The sequence below is a fragment of the Cryptomeria japonica genome, chromosome 1 (genome assembly GCF_030272615.1).
Source record: "Cryptomeria japonica chromosome 1, Sugi_1.0, whole genome shotgun sequence".
Lineage (NCBI taxonomy): Eukaryota > Viridiplantae > Streptophyta > Pinopsida > Cupressales > Cupressaceae > Cryptomeria > Cryptomeria japonica.
Window position 1 is genome coordinate 201,901,076 of NC_081405.1, and position 16,265 is coordinate 201,917,340.

The following is a 16,265-nucleotide window of genomic DNA, read 5'->3' on the forward strand; positions in this document are numbered from 1 at the left end:
CAAATTTTACATTTATTTATTTAATAAATGTCAATTATGATTATTCAATTATTAGATGGCTTAAATTATACACTAAGCTATGACTTCTACACATTTTCCATATTCAATTATCAGATAGCTTAAATTATACACTAAGCTATGACTTCTAGACATTTTCCATATTCAATTATCAGACGGCTTAAATTATACACTAAGCTATGACTTCTAGACTTAAAAGTGTGAAACACTCAAAATTAACTAACATTCTTTAAACTTCATTTATTGCTTAATGTGTGTGATTTAAAACTGACCATCAGACAACTTAAATCACAGAGTAAACTCACCCTTTATTAGTGGAGTGGTATTGAAAGGACCTTGTGGAATCACATATGGATAGCTTGAGAAAAATAGTGAAGATTCATCATTCTTCATGCAGTTAAGAAATGCGACAAAATTCATCCTGAATAATCAAGGAAAATGATTTCACCTTTTCTTAGTAAGAGTTATAGGTAGACTTGTCAAGTAAATGGTAGACACTAAACAAAGCCTCATTGATTATCCAACTATGTGAATTCCTTAATTGTAGGCAGAAACTTAATAGCATCAGCTTGCGTTCAATTTCGATTTCTACTTTTTTATTTCTATTTAGTTAGTGTGAGACTCTAGTCTTTAAGGGATTAGTTTATGCTTAGATTAATTTTAATTTAAGTGGATCTGATTACATATTTGCATTTTCAATTTACCTGGAAACAGTTAAAAAGTGGAACTGATTATAAGATTTTGAAAAGCCTTGAAGATTTACATTTCAATTACTGAAAGAAAGTGTAATTAAAAGATTTCTACACTATATTAGAATAATAGAAATATATAAGAGTAAAATTGAGAGGATAAAAGAAAAGTAATTTCTTGTTATTGTTTATTTTAGCATATCAAAATTGTACACAAAATTTTCTTTAGTCTTTTATAGGTTATTGTTATAGAAATATTAGTAACATTTTATATATAATTAAAATAATATTTAGAAATGATAAGAAACAACAAATATCATTATGAAGATAAAATAAAGTTTAAAAGAGAGTTTTTTTTTTTAATTTTAAAATATACTAAAAATAAATTAAAAAAATTCATTAATCATTAAATCACAATATTTATAATACTCCTTCCTTACCAATAGAGTTATTTTGAATTTGGTTCCTAAAATTTGTAATGTGTTCATAATGAGAACCTTTGGTGAAGATACTAGTGAATTGTTTAGATGTAGAGAAAACTAGAATTTCACTTGTCTATATTGAATTAAATCTTGGATGAAATAATCTTGGATATATGTGTTTTTATCTAGCTTTGAGATCAAGGTTGTTGTCTTTACAATGGTACTAATATTGTAAGGGTAAATATTAGTTGGATGTTCCTTAAAAAAATTACATGTTGCAAGATCCTTGAAACCCATATAGAATTACAACTGTCTACTACTGTACCAATACATCATGTTTATGCTAAAGGGAGAGTAATGTTGTTTAATTCTTACTATTCCTAGATACAACTTTGTGGCCAAGAAAGAGAATATAACTAGATATTGTTCCTTTATCATCGACAAAAATAACTTCATTTATATGGTATAATCCATTAGTTTGCATTTTCAGATAGAGAAAAATTGATATCAATATTTTTAATACTACTCACACACATTAATATTATTTTTATAACACAATAATAAGACATGTAGATCATGCATCAATTGAACCATTAGATTTAAGCTATACATAAGTGTCTTCTACCAATCTATTCCATCACCCCATCAAACTACCATTTTCATTACAAACATTTTATTCATTATTCGTCTAGATCATTTATCTTATATTACATTGACTAATAAATTATACTTTAATACGTATTTCACATTAGTTCCTAAATGTGATACCATTTAATGAAACTAATATATCTAAACAATATAATATATTAGAAGCTCTATACTCAGCAAGGAAGAAAAATTTAGATTTCTATTTGTTTCAGTGCTAAAATTTATAAATTACAATGAATTTCACAGTAAAGGATACCAAATTTTCGTCTTCTTGTGAAAGGGCATGTCTTAATCTAACGGATGTGTATCATTGAGTACAAAACTCTACAAAGAGACTTTGTTTGTATATTAATTCTCATATTCCATTATAGAATTCTTAGAATTCTTGAAAGCCGCCATATCATTCCTAAATCTCATATTTCATGGCACCTTTGATCTCCATTACGACATCGCTTGAAGATGGCCTATCAATAGGCTTACTTTCAATACATCTCATGGCTAGTTTAGCGACATAGATTACAGAATCTTTGTTATAATTATTGTCCATACTCTTGTCAACCAATTCCTTGATATTCATAAAATCTTCATCCTCTTTCACTAATGGCATAACCTATTTATTGAAAGAAAATAAGAGTTCTCATCTATCATAACATTTAGTCTTTACTAGAAAACATCAACTAATTCAAGCCATAAAGCTGTTTAAAAAAATCACTTCTTACCCATTTGACAAGGTCGACTTGAGGTTCCGATAGGGTTATATCAATAGGTCTTCTACCGCATATGATCTCTAATAGAACCACACCAAAACTGTACACATCACTTTTCTCTGTCAACACATGGGTGGTAAAATACCTGTCAAACAGGAGTCCAAATTGTCAAATATTATGAGAAATAATGCAGAAATTTTTAGTTAAGTCGAAATGAGAAAAAGGATAATTACTTGGGGTCTACATATCCAGCAGTTCCTCTCACAGCTGTAATGACATGGGAAACATCATCGGCTGCCACCCTTGAAAGACCAAAATCTGCCAATTTGCCGGTTAAATTGGCATCGAGAAGAATGTTGGCTGTTTTTATATCCCTGTGAATTATTTTAGGAGTGCAATTTGTGTGTAGGTATTCCAATCCTATAAAACAATATATAAGAAAAATCAGATATGATATATTCCCTTAACATTTTTTACAAACTTCTAACAAGAGACTTTGTTTACCTTGTGCTGCATGTAATGCAATTTTAAGCCTACTTTTCCAACCCAATTTAGGATATTTCGATTTGTTACGGCCTGGAAACGCAACGCAATGATTAGATGAGTGCTCCATAATTTTTCAACTGCTTTTTTCAATGCGTAGTAGTGAAAGAAAATACTTGAAAGACTTTTACCATAGAGGTGGTCATTTAGTGAACCTCCAGACATGTACTCATAGACAAGCATGAGATCCCTAGATGCATTACAATATCCGAGCAAACACACCAAGTTCCTATGATGAGCTCTCGATAGAAGTTCAATCTGACTATCAAGTACAATTTAGTTTAGCTCAAGTAAATAATCGTGTCGGTGATCAATGCTTTTCTTAAAATTGAAATATGACAGTCTAAATTACCTCGTTTAAGAATTGTGCAATCCCTTGTTCGGAGAAAAAAGAAAGAATTTTCACAGCAATTTGTTTTCCTTCCGCAAGTTCACCAAGAAACACTGATCCAAATCCACCTTGTCCAATCTTTCTGCTAAAGTTTTTAGTAGCTGTCATCATCTCTTCGAGAGAGAACGAACGAGATTTTGGTGTGCTTGGAACCGAAATAATCAAGTTATCTGCACTTCACAGCTAAATTTGTTCATTATATTAATCTGATCGATATATGTATATAATCCTTGAATTATGCGTTTACTACTTTCTTCAATCAGTACCCTAATTGTAGACAACTGCCTTTCTTAAAGTAAGTGGCATCAGAATACATTAGGAAATTAAATAGGAAAACATTTCCATACCTTGGCCAGGCACGTATCTAGATTCCCTATTCCCTGTAGGGGTGCCTTGAGTACCTGAATTGGCAATCTCCTTTCTCCCGAATTTCTTTCGATAGATGATAATACCCAGCAATGAAATAATACCTGCTATTGCAATTGGACAAACTACTACTGGTACTGATACAGTCTTCCCCCTACGCCCATGTGAATGGGAAGATAGTCGGCATTCCTCCTTTCTCACACAAAGATAGTTGTTGCCTTCATATCTGTACCATATCAAATTAATTCAAACTACACATCTTTGAGTTTAAAAAATATAGCTTATGAGATTGATGATAAAGAAGATGCAATAAATTGTCAAATTATTACGTAAGTTCCAGTAAATTGAGATCTTGAAGCTTTTGAGGAATCACACCACTGAAATTATTGTTGCCTATAAACCTGTCCCAACCACAAAAGGCAATCAAAATAGAATTTTAGTTATATCGTAGTACAATAGTTTCACTGAAATGGGTACTACAAAAGGGAATTCATTTGGTATTAAAAAGTTAACATATATATAATTTTCTAGGCAGAGATGCATACAAATCTTTCAGATTAGGTAGCTCAGAAAGCCAGTCTGGAACATCCCCACTTAAGTCGTTGTTTTGTAAATGCCTGCACAATCACTTGACTTCACAATTGCTATCTTTGTGTGTTCGAAAACATAACTGAAAATTTTGCTTGATTTATGCATGTGTATCTTACAGTCTCTCCAACATGACTAGCTTGGATAAATCTGGTAAACCTCCCGTAAGGTGGTTATTGTCAAGCGATCTGATCACATGTGCCCACAAAGTAAACATAAGTTCAATGAAATATTTAAAACAAAGCTGGGCTGATTTCATAATATCAGGGCCACAATCTTTAAGAGTCAGTTTTGACGTGCAGTGAGATCTGATTTTTAGAAGCACTCAAGACTGAATTTCTAAGCATTTGTCATTATTAAAAAAAAATAGCGAGATCCATCACAATATTTTTTTATATTTATATTTGATATTATTAAGGTTAGAGTTGATAGTGAATCTCATAACTTCTTGGAATTATTTATATTTAATACATTTTTTAATATAGAGATGAGAAGCATGTTTGTGCTATGCAATCTTAACAAGAGATTTTATTTAGAAAAGCATGGTGACTTTCACAAATTGATTGATTTAAATAAATATGATTAGATTAACGTAAAGGATTAGCATATACAAATGAATGCTTATGGTAAAGAAAAAGCAAGTCTTACATGAAATCTTAGGTAAAGATTAATTTAGATCAAGAAAATTATGCTCATAATAAGGCAATTGTGGGAGACCTTTTGGTTAAATGATAGGGCTGCTTGCCTATAGTATCTACAACCAAGGTTCAAACCTAATAATTTTGTTTGAAATACGTGAACAACATTACATGTTTTACCTTGGAGAGAACCTTACTGAGATGGTTGGGATTCTTGCCTCTAGTGCTTACAACCAAGTTTAAAACCACAAATTTTTTGAGGAGAACCTTTACTGAAATGGTAAATCTTTTGTCTATAGTGCCTACAACCAAGGTTCAAAACTCACAAGTCTATACCATGTTTAGAATGAAGCATATTTTACCTTTCGAATAATCTGGGTGAAATGGTGGGGCTTCCTACCTATAGTGCCTACAACCAAGGTTTAAACCATAAAAGTTTGAATTTAGATAGTGATGGGTGGGTGAGGAGTGATAGGCATGAGAGGTGCTACTAGGGTTTTTGTAGGGGTTGAAAATAGAGAGGGAGGAAAAGAGGATAACACTAAAGATGATGATAACAGCAGTGTTGAGTTTGCTACTTTGGAATTTTTTATTTTTTGGTTGTGGTTGGAGGTTGATATGCATTGGTAGTTTCTCTATTAATTTTCCCAATGCTTTCGCTTTATTGGTGGTAATTTTGGTGTCTTATAAAGTGTGGGTTATCTGGTCTAATGAGGAAGAGATGTGTCTTGTGTTGATGTGGGATTAACTATTGTTTCAAGCTTGGTTTTTTATTTTCTGGGAAGGAGGATTTATTTGCTTCTTGTGTAGTGGCCTTAGGAGTTCGCTTGGTATTGGTTTGTATGCAAGGCTTTACTCGAGGTTACCTGCATTTTAGTTTGTCAATTTTTCTCTTTATAGCTTCAACCTTTATGCTTGCTCTTTTTGTGTTTAGAGTGGAGGGTTTCTTTTGTTCCTATAAGAATTATTTTGTTAGGATGTGTGAGAGTTGTTGGAGTAGGCTTTAGGTTTTTAAGGCTTGCTTGGCTAATAACTCTATTTCTAGAGGTTTTTTTCATATGGGTACTTTTGATGATGCCATTTTTTATTGGGTTGTGGGGTTTTTAGCTTGGAGGGCTTCATGCTTGCTACTTTGGAGGATACTATTTTTAATGTCACTCCTTTCCAAGCTATGCTAGTTTTGAGATGGTTCTTCAAGCTTTCTTCTCTCCCTATGCGATATTGAGGATGTTGCAATGGTTGGAGAGGGTGACCCTTTGTTTGCATTGGACATATCTTCCTATTTTTTTCTCTTGTTTGTGGTGGGTATTTATTTATCTCTATCATTTACTTTTCTCTCATGTTCTTTCTATTTCTCCACTTCATGTTGCTAATTTCGAGTTGTTTCTTCCCTAGATCTATTTAGGTTTTATGCTTTTTGAGGGTATTTTGATGTCTTCTCTCAAGATGGGACTATGATTGTGGTCTTTAAGTTTTTTTGACCTATTTATGCTTTTTTTTTGGTTAAGGGCTTTTTGTTGTTATTTTCACTAATTTTATTCATGGTTGTCTTATAGAGGTGGAGTTCTTTTTGAGAAAACCTAATTTGGAGACTTGGGTTTTAAGGTTGAGGGCTTTATTGGATATATTTTTCTCAATGATTTGAAGTTGCAACAAGGGGGTTTTACTATCTCTCCCATTGACTCAACCTTTGTTTTTCCTATTGAGATGAAAAATGATTCGTTGGGCTAGGAGGTGATTATGTATTAGTATCTTTGGTTTTATTATGCACCTCCTATTTTGGTGGAGATTGATGTTGTATGAGAAGTTGGGAGGTGCTGCAAGGGGAGGTGTGACAAATGGGTTATTTACTTCATTGCTTTTATCTTATTGAGGTGGATTAAGGGTGGTTTGTATATTCTATTCCTAGTCTTCCTTTTGAGGTGGATCCTATAGACTGAGAAGGTTTCTTATGTATGCATTAAAGGAAAGCATGACTCTTAGTTATTATTCTTCCTTTCACTTTGCTTGGTGTATATTGGGCTTAGAATTATTGCTTTTCTAAGTAGCTTCATATAGTGACTACAACCTTGATGATGTAAAAACCATTTTTTATTTTATTAGTCTTTAATCTGGTTGTTCTTTTTTTACTGGTTATTTGGTATGGGACTATGTCTTATCTTCTTGCAAGGTTCTAATGGCACCTAGCCAGTTGAAGGTATCCCCAAACTATCACAATGAAGACCGACAGAGGCTGTAGGTTCAAAATTGTAGCTACAAGGGCACTATTTATGTTGCAAGAGTAAAAAATAATCGAAAATACAATTTGTTATTGTAGGATAGGACACAAGTGACTAGGTAGAAATTAAAATTTGTAAAATGTACTTGAAACAAGGGAGCATGGGATTTAACCACAAGTAGCACTCATTAAAATATTCACATGGTCAAAGAAATACATAGATTTTACCCATTGAAAGTAGAAAACTTTGATAATAACCACTCACAAAAGCATGCACAACCAAAGAATACAAACATCTCTATCTCTCTTCGTCTCTCTTCCTTGTTCTCCTATCTACCCGTCTTTTTTTTGTCTTCAAAAGCCCAAAAATCGCCAAAAGAAATTCTAGAAATTTCCCAAAAGTTCTCACCTAAAACTGTTGCAACTTCCCCAAAACCCCTGATAAATACTATCCATTTGATTTTCCCAATTTAAATCTCCCGCTCAAGCTCATTTTCGTTCTATTCTCTTAACTAATGCCCATTTATGGGCTTGTACATGTGTGGTTGCAGCATTCAATGCCCCTACATCACCTTCTATTAATGGGTTTTGGATATTGGTAAAATACATTTGTAAGGGGTTTTAGATTCCTTCAAAATATGTTTTACCCATAATCAAATAAATAAAAAATAAAAAAATAAAATAAAAAGACAATCAAAATAGATTTTTATTAATATTTGTATTGTACTAAGTCCTAGGTAGAGTGCATACAACTCTTTCAAATCACACAACTCAAAGAGGTAGTTTTGAACTTGCCCATTTAATTTGTTGTTCTTTAAATACTTGCACAATCGGTTGAGTTCATAATTTCTTTAAATTGTTTTTTCCGAATTGAATTGAGGATGCATGCAGATGGAAAGTAAATATAGAATTTCAAACATACAATTTAACCAGCGCAGTCATGTTTCCAAGCGTTGAAGGTATCGATCCTGTCAGATTCCTGTTCGATAAGTCGCTGGATACCACGATATAAGAATAATTTGTCAGATGCTTTCTCCTTCAGCGTTCTTATAATTCACATTAAAACAGAAAAAATTTAGTACGAATAAAACTTACATCTCTAAGACTCTGACTATTTCAAGGCCGTTATTACAATTTATTCCTTCCCACGGATAAATAAAGCACGGGTCCGAGATACAATTCCAATTACTTAGGTTAAATATTTTCTTTACACTAGCAAGAGCTTGAACTGCAGGTTAGGCACTCAGTCAATATTCTAAAAGCTTAGATTAAAATCTACACATTTCATGTACTACCAGCAAAAATATTTTAAAAATTGAGGAGCTAAAGTCCACACCGTCTTCCGAAGAGGTAAGAGGTGCCGTGGTAACCCTTTGGTACCACTCCAAAGCATTCAGGATAGGACTCATGGTAGAGTTAGAGGTTTTGGACAATGTCAACAAGGACAATGTTCTGTCAATTAAGATAGGTACTTCTATGGCAGAATGATTTCTGACAAGATGGAGACCTGTAAATTTTGTCTCGCCATTAATATTAATGTCGAAAATTCTAGACCCAGAAGTGTTTTCGATCTCCGCAAAATAAAGTAAGAGTAAGGTCTCCTCCTCGGAGTTCATAAAATCAAGATCAACTGTACTGATATTTGCAGGAACCGCCATGGCCGTTTGCATGACAACAGACGGAGGAAGATCTTCTGTGTTGTTTGTTGAAATCGGCTTAACCGAGCTAACATTATATACTTCTTCAGCTACGTCAATATCCCACAAACGGTCGAATTGGTCATCAGGGTACCTAAATAATTAATTATTTGACAATCAGTTAAAAGAAGGCCCGTAAACGTTCCATAAGGAAAGAAAATGGCGGGGGAATGATTTACCTTATCTGCTTAGATGCGCCCTAAGACTTTCTCGCTATCATATGCAACACTTGTCTGGACGTAACCTGATTGTACATTCCTTGTCGAAGAGGTCTCAACTCGATAGAAGAAATAAATGGATCAACATCCTCTGAGGCTCGGATTAAGCAAATATACACCACTTGCCCACCACTGACCAAGATCTTCTCACTCCTTTGTGGGGGATAACTTTGACGTGTCGCTTTTCTTAAGCTTAAGAATTCCTGTGTCTCGATAGAATAGTTGAAATTTGGAATCAGGTTCGTGTATCTCACTCCCACAAAATATAATCTGAATAAGAAAGGCACGTTAGGAGTGATGGGCAGGTGATAGCAAGATTTGTTGAGAGGCTTGGGGAACACTCGTAAGCTTTGATGATAAAATTCAAGGGTTTGGTCATTATTGGCTTTTCTGTAACCGCCTTGGATGTACTTGTCGTCGGGAGTCCATGTAATACCGGTACTGGAATCTGTGAGGTTTCCTATTCCACCGCAATCAAGGCTCAGAAACCCTGCGTTAAAAGAGAGAAGAAGAATCAAGTAGGTAGTAGATATAAGGAAGAGAAATCGAATTAGTTAAAAACTAGAATAGTACCTGATTCAGCAACACATGAATATACGCTCCACGATATGATGAGAAACAGAGCGCATGCGCTAGCTTCCATTCTCTTGCTTATTCTCAGAGCAATTTCAGGCTACCGTGTTTCCCAAACATCCAAGGGAGGCGCATGTATTATACAACAATGACATTCATTATTGCAATTATGGAAGGCCATACACCTATTCAAAATGCTCGTGCGCTGGACTGAATGACAGCCTTCTGTTTGATTGACTAAAGGTGAAATAATTCATTAAGTCAATTATAATAGTTCATTAAGTCAGTTAATGAACTATTATAATAATTCATTAAGTCAATTAATTTAGTAAAGGTGAAATAATTCATTTGTTGCTAGAGTCACAAGATGATAATTCCTTGCGACGTTGCGAGCTCAATACACACCACTCAAAACGTAAAATTTTAACGTGATCTTAGCGCTTTCTAGAAGTTGAAAGGCAAATGTCTATACTTATACTTACGTGGCACGATGACATGACGAGAAAGGCAAATGTCTATAGTTATCACAATTCACGCAGTCAAAGAGAAAATAATTGTACATTCGGAAAAGAAACATTGGCTTCATTGGGGAGTGTTACGCTCTTTTGGTTCATAATAACCAACAATTTGGACCCATGTCTAGCTTGGTTAGATTTTTTTATAAAAATTATTGTAGTCTAAGTTTTGATTGAAATGAGTATTTGTTTTATAATCAAATCATTAATTGAATATGTTAAATTGTTTAAATTGTATATAGATTATAAAAAATATTGTTTAAATACATATTAGTGAAATAAACTTTATTGTAAATAATTAAAAAAGGGAATTCAAATTAATATATTATAAATGAAAGATTTTTTTTATTTTAAACTTATTAGAAATAGATTATATATCATGTTTAAAATTTTATTTTTTAAATTATAGTTGATCTCAACATTAGTGTATATTATAGGGTATATTCATGTTGTGAAATAAATTGTATCGTTTTACAATTTTACATTTAGTTTGGATCTACTTTGATTGTTGTGCCTTTAGTGTTCATAATTTATCTCTAATCGTGTTCAACATTGAGATCATTTTCGTTACATTGGTGCATTCCCCTATCCGTGACCTTTTTCTCATCTCAAAATACCATGACAAGAGCACCCAACACCTTTTTTTCTAGGCATTTTGGCCTCAAAATTTAAAATTTGTATGCTAGATTAATAGGTAGCAGGAAACTGTCCTCGAGTGTTGTACCTCTCTGAAAATTAAATCCAAAAACAATTAAGTTGAATATAAATACAACTATCTCTCTCATTTCAAACTCTAATTATCAACTATCAATCTATGAGCATTCAATTAAGGATATTTGAGGCATTTAAGCACATATATTCAATCAAGGAGCATGAAGAATTCAAGTCTACATCTTTGTTTCAACAATCATCATTTATAATAATCTATTCCTTCATGATGAAGGAATGCATTAATATCTTTCAAGAAACAATAAGCTTTATGTGAGACTTCATGCCAAGGATTTCACATTGAGGAAATATTTGTCAATTAAAGCATTTCCTTTAACTTTTTAGACTCTGACCTTCTAAGGATCATCTCTCTTTTCCATAAATCATAACTATTTTGGAGGTGAGCCCATTAACATGGGGTATGACTTATGAAAACCCCTATACAACACAACTATCACTTGTGCACACTACTCTGTGATTATCAACTTTCAATTAGTCAATATGAGGAATCTTCATCTTTGATTCTCGTTGACAAATCCAAAGATGATCCTCAAACTTACCAAGCCTTATTGAAACAAAGAAGGATCATTATTAAGGTAAACATCCATTCTTCTAATAGCATTGAAACTCAAGTCATAGCTACAATAATTCCTATTGTAGCTCACTTTTCTTCTAGAGAAAATAAATAAAATTTTACACATCTTTCTAAGTCTTACATTTCATTAAGCTTCAATTTTTTTTAAAAAATTTGATTAAACTTTGTCTTATCCACCTCTTAGACACTTCCAAACTTTACCTCCTTCATTTAACGTAAAGGGATTTTGTCAATATCATTGAAAGAAATTAGATGATAATAAGTAATATACACATCTAAGACATGAAGTCCAAGACCTCATTGACTCTAATATCAAAAGGTGGATAGTGTGAATGATAAAGGGAATAAATATATACCACCTCTTAACCAAAACTTGTAAAAATGTTTTCTCATTTCTTTCCTTCCCATTCCACAAATGTTATGGTGCCTCGTTGCAAAGACATGGGCTACCAAACCAACCAAGATAAAAATCTAGTGAATGTGCTAGAACCTTGTCCTAAATAAGAGAAAAATAAACCTAAGCTTGAACCTAGTGTTATCTTTATCCAAAGTGATAACTCAATGCATCCATGTAATAGACCACTACATATTACTGCTAGCATTAATGACAAACCCTCATGTAGGACGCTTATTAATCTAGTGTATATTGTGAATGTGGTTATAAATTTTCTTCCTTACATAGATGAGTTATATCAAGACACTTATGATATATATGAAGCCTTGGTTAAGGTTCATTATTGTTTCACTTTCCCTACCATTGGGTCTATTACCCTTCAAATTAAAGTTTGACCTAAAATCTTATATATACCCTTTACCATAATCTCAATATAGAACTAATTTTATATGAAGCTGGGTCATCCTTGGCCCACCTTCATGAAGGAAATCCCCTCCATACTTCATAAGTATTTGAAGTTCCCATTTCAAGGACACATGTAAACTATATTTCATAGTGGGTTTTAGGCCTTGTCTATATGTAGAAACTTTACACTTGACTACTTTTGGACTCAACACATTCAACCTCATGAAGACTCCCTATTCCTTTCCAACTAAAAATTTGTAGCCAAAATTATAACTAAATTAAATCCTTAGGTACTTCCTGAGGACTGACTCCAACTTCTACCCTTAAGGACCCCTTGACATCTATGGATACTGAAGTGACTCTTCTTGCTTCACATATAATGAATGAAACACATTTTTAATAGGGAATCCTCCATCTTCTTGGAGTTTCTACTCAATATGTTACATGAGTCCACCTCTACCATCCTATAAAGACATTAGGGAAACTTTTTACCAAATCTTGACATCCTATTTCTTAATCTTTAAAGGCTGCCATCATTCTTTCTTTTGCTCAGAGTGTAAGGGAAGACAATTAATTTACATTTAGTGATGATTAATCTCCTTCAATAGAATATTATAACCATAATGAACAAAATTATAGCGTGGGAGAGCAGTTCTAAAGATGTCACTCTATAGCTCATAAAGTTATTGTGAGAAGTGATTCTTCTCTTGGGTAGATAGATGTTGACATAGCCCACCACCTCAAATTTTCTTATCTTCAACTACTTCTAGAGGTTATCGTTATCAATACTAACCTCATCCAAAACTAAATTTATCAATTCCAAAGGATTCTTCTCATTCTCCTCCTATTAATCAACGTATGATAAAAAATTTGGATGAGGATTTGAGTAACATGGTTAAAAATATAGAGAATGATTGTTAGTTACACTTGATATTTTTTAAATCAACTTTAACTACAAGTGACACACATAATGATCTTTTCATAGGGACCGGTCCATGTTTGGAACTAGACATAGCTCCTTGTATTATATTTTCCATAGATACAACTTTAACAACATACTCACCATCTCTTTATAATTATGAGCAAGATTGGGAGGCATCTGATTTTCTAGACTGGCTTGTTTGTGAAACACCTCTTTGTTTTTGTGTGTTTTCTTGTATGTAATGTGAATCCCCATGATATCTTGAATAGTATGGCATTTTATTTTTAGGATCTCTTAGGATAACTGTTGATTGTCCATTGTCACAAGGATACAGATTGATCAACCATCTTGTTATATTCTTCTATATTCATGTATATGTTATGTCATAAACGTTCTTTTGTTGTAAATATAATTTTGTGTCGTCTTTTAGGGATGATGCAAAGAATTAAATATTTTTTGTCCCTTCTCGATGGACCAAAAAAAATCCTTTCTACCTTTTTATTTCCTCTATCTCCTTTAGTCATAGTTCCAGAACATTTGGGGATGAGCTCAATTAAAAAAAAATCATATTTATATAAATTATTTATCTTATTTGCATACTAAGCCTAGATCTATCAGTCCCTCTCTTCTTTGTATGTGATATGACCCTGGCTTGTCTTTTTTTGTGAGCATTTAATTATTGTGATATGTGTTTCTTTTAATGTATACAATCTTAAAGCAATTTCTCCTAGGTGACATACATAACTACTTTAAGGTGGGGTCATACATTCATTTATGTATTCCACTTTGATGACATGTTAGGAACTTGCTTGTGCTACTGTAGAACCCTTTTATAATACCTTATCAAGATTGCCTAGAAAGCATAGAATTTTACTTGGCCTTGTAATCTCAACTAGCATGAAGCACATCTAGCATAACACAACTTATTAGCCCTTCTTAGATCTTCACTTATTTATGAACCACCAAGCAAAAGAAAAATCGTTAGCCTTTTCACTCCTTGTGGACATGGATCCTATTATGTAGCTAATGATATTACTAGTCTTAAAGGCCATCATTTGTATGTTTCTAATGTTACTCCTAGTAACTATCCAAGGATCTTACTATTTGTAGATGTCACACCTTTTATTTTTTATATGGGTCCTAGTAAGTATCTAAGGATCCTTACCAATATTAGATACCATACACTTATTTTTTCATTTGCTCCATGTGGGTTACCAATGTTGATCATATTGCTCACTTTGTACTTTTTTTTATCTTGATATTGTAGATTGATAAATTGCTATCTTAGGGAATATTTCCTTGTGAAGCTTGGTGTTGTCTTATCTCTTTAATGTTTTGATTAAAAAAATTTAACTTTTGCATACTTTGCCAAGTTTGGAGAGTAGATCCCTTTATAATTTCACATTTAGTTAGGTATTGAGGAGGAGATTTAACACCCCCAATGTGATGAAATCCTAGAGGAGAAAATAGACCTACTCCACCTCACTAAACTAGCACTTTGGTGACCCAAGAGATATAGACTACTAACTACCCGAACCTATAAGCATAATTTACTTGATGGAAGGAGTTGCAAACTACCAAACTTGAAAAGACAAGTCATATAGACTCTCTAGTAAACACTGCACAATCTCTGCTCAAGGATGCACCTGCAGGTCAAATACAACAACATGACACATTAACATCCTACATGAATAGAGCACAAAGATGTTCATAGAATGTACAAAGTGATGTAAAATATATTCTAAATAGCCTTTAATCTAAGTAAATGAATGAGAGTTACTGTAATATTGAATAATGAAAGAAGGGAGAAGGTAAGAAATATCTCACCATCAATCCATGATTGAAGCCTCCAGAAAAGTGATCCTTTCTTTAGTGAAACTTGCACACATGACATAAAGAAAATGTAAGGGTTATGTATAGAGGTCCACTACAGTGAACCCATCAACTTATCCACTATCAACTTTGAGATGTTTTTGGCCTCTCCAATAAAAATTACTATTTCATAAAAAATCAAGAGTAGAATTTTTAAGCCTTCCTCCATAATACTCTTCTCTTGCATGATTTATCCATTTTCCCCAACTAGATTTTGAAATTAGAGACTCTTGTATGAAAATTTAAAATGGAATCATTGTCCTTAATTTTGATAGTTTTAAAATCTCTCAAGAGCATGTAGATTTTCACTAATATGACTTTATCAATCCTCTTTTAACTTATTTGAAGGATTTCCAATGCCTCCTTTGCATAGTTTTCTACTAATAGTCTTTGAAAAATTGCTTCTTTCATGATTGTCATTATCAAACTTAATGTGTTTTCTTCTATTCATCTTGTCTCCTTCAACTATGTCTTTTAATTGTTTGTGAGTGTTACATGGACTACTAGGTCAATCAAATATATGAATCCACTTACCACAAGCCCACACAAGTATTTGACAATCATTATTTTCTTAATTTTTATTTCATATAAATAATATTTGTGCTCATTAAATGATGGTGGCTTCTCCAAACAGATATTTTCTTCTCTAGCCATGTCAGATACTATAAGAAAACTTAAATATGTATAAAAAGATTCACCGAATATGAAAGGACTTAATGATATTTAGAACCTATGGCTCTAATAAAAATATGAAGATCAAACAATTAAGCTTAATCTAAGAAGAAAGTTCATGGGATAAAACCAAAAGAGAATCACACACCAAACAAAGAAAATCTATTTTTCATACGAAAAACTAATGAACTATGGAAACTAATGGACTAGAAGTAATTTTATACATTTTCATAATATAATTTACAAATATATTACAACTATCTAAAGCTAACTCTTTTCTGCACTCATTGAGAGCTACACTTGATTATTTCTCTAATTGGAGCTTCCTACTACTACACTTCACTCCCTTTACTCCTTCTATTCATAAACATTTTTTGCTACTAAAAAACATTCTATCTACTATCTTAAACTCACGATTGCATAAACATTTCCTCTTTTCTTTTTTTCTGGTCTCTACAAAATTTCC

The 16,265-nt window shown here is 32.8% G+C and overlaps 1 protein-coding gene across 4 annotated transcripts; it reads right to left on the reverse strand.

Annotated features, from left to right (window-relative positions):
- Window positions 1-1,958: 1,958 nt before the first annotated feature.
- On the reverse strand, window positions 1,959-9,963 carry LOC131070089 (probable LRR receptor-like serine/threonine-protein kinase At1g67720). Of its 4 annotated transcripts, XM_059216742.1 has the most exons (15): window positions 9,717-9,963; window positions 9,105-9,633; window positions 8,565-9,019; window positions 8,324-8,456; window positions 8,151-8,222; window positions 4,492-4,560; window positions 4,330-4,401; window positions 4,114-4,185; window positions 3,766-4,010; window positions 3,380-3,588; window positions 3,159-3,285; window positions 2,989-3,060; window positions 2,718-2,904; window positions 2,497-2,629; window positions 1,959-2,387 (listed from the first exon to the last, which is right to left on the reverse strand). In XM_059216742.1, exons 3-15 carry the CDS (start codon window positions 8,896-8,898, stop codon window positions 2,184-2,186), a joined length of 1,929 nt encoding a protein of 642 aa, XP_059072725.1. In that variant the 5' UTR covers window positions 8,899-9,019; window positions 9,105-9,633; window positions 9,717-9,963; the 3' UTR covers window positions 1,959-2,183. The 4 variants fall into 4 exon arrangements, with proteins under 4 accessions (XP_059072725.1, XP_059072731.1, XP_057861598.2 ...); XM_059216746.1 differs by lacking the exon at window positions 1,959-2,387 and having other exon boundaries at window positions 2,495-2,603; XM_059216748.1 differs by lacking the exons at window positions 8,324-8,456; window positions 9,105-9,633; window positions 9,717-9,963 and having other exon boundaries at window positions 8,565-8,700.
- Between the last annotated feature and the right edge of the window lie 6,302 nt (window positions 9,964-16,265).

What these genes read in the sequence shown, in the direction of transcription:
- LOC131070089 (XM_059216742.1), bottom strand. Translation starts at nt 8,898, where the DNA reads ATGCAAACGGCCATGGCGGTTCCTGCAAATATCAGTACAGTTGATCTT. An exon ending in CTAGTCATGTTGGAGAGACT is followed by an intron (nt 4,402 to 4,491) that starts GTAAGATACACA and finishes GTGATTGTGCAG; the next exon opens with GCATTTACAAAACAACGACT. An exon ending in GCTGGATATGTAGACCCCAA is followed by an intron (nt 2,630 to 2,717) that starts GTAATTATCCTT and finishes CCTGTTTGACAG; the next exon opens with GTATTTTACCACCCATGTGT.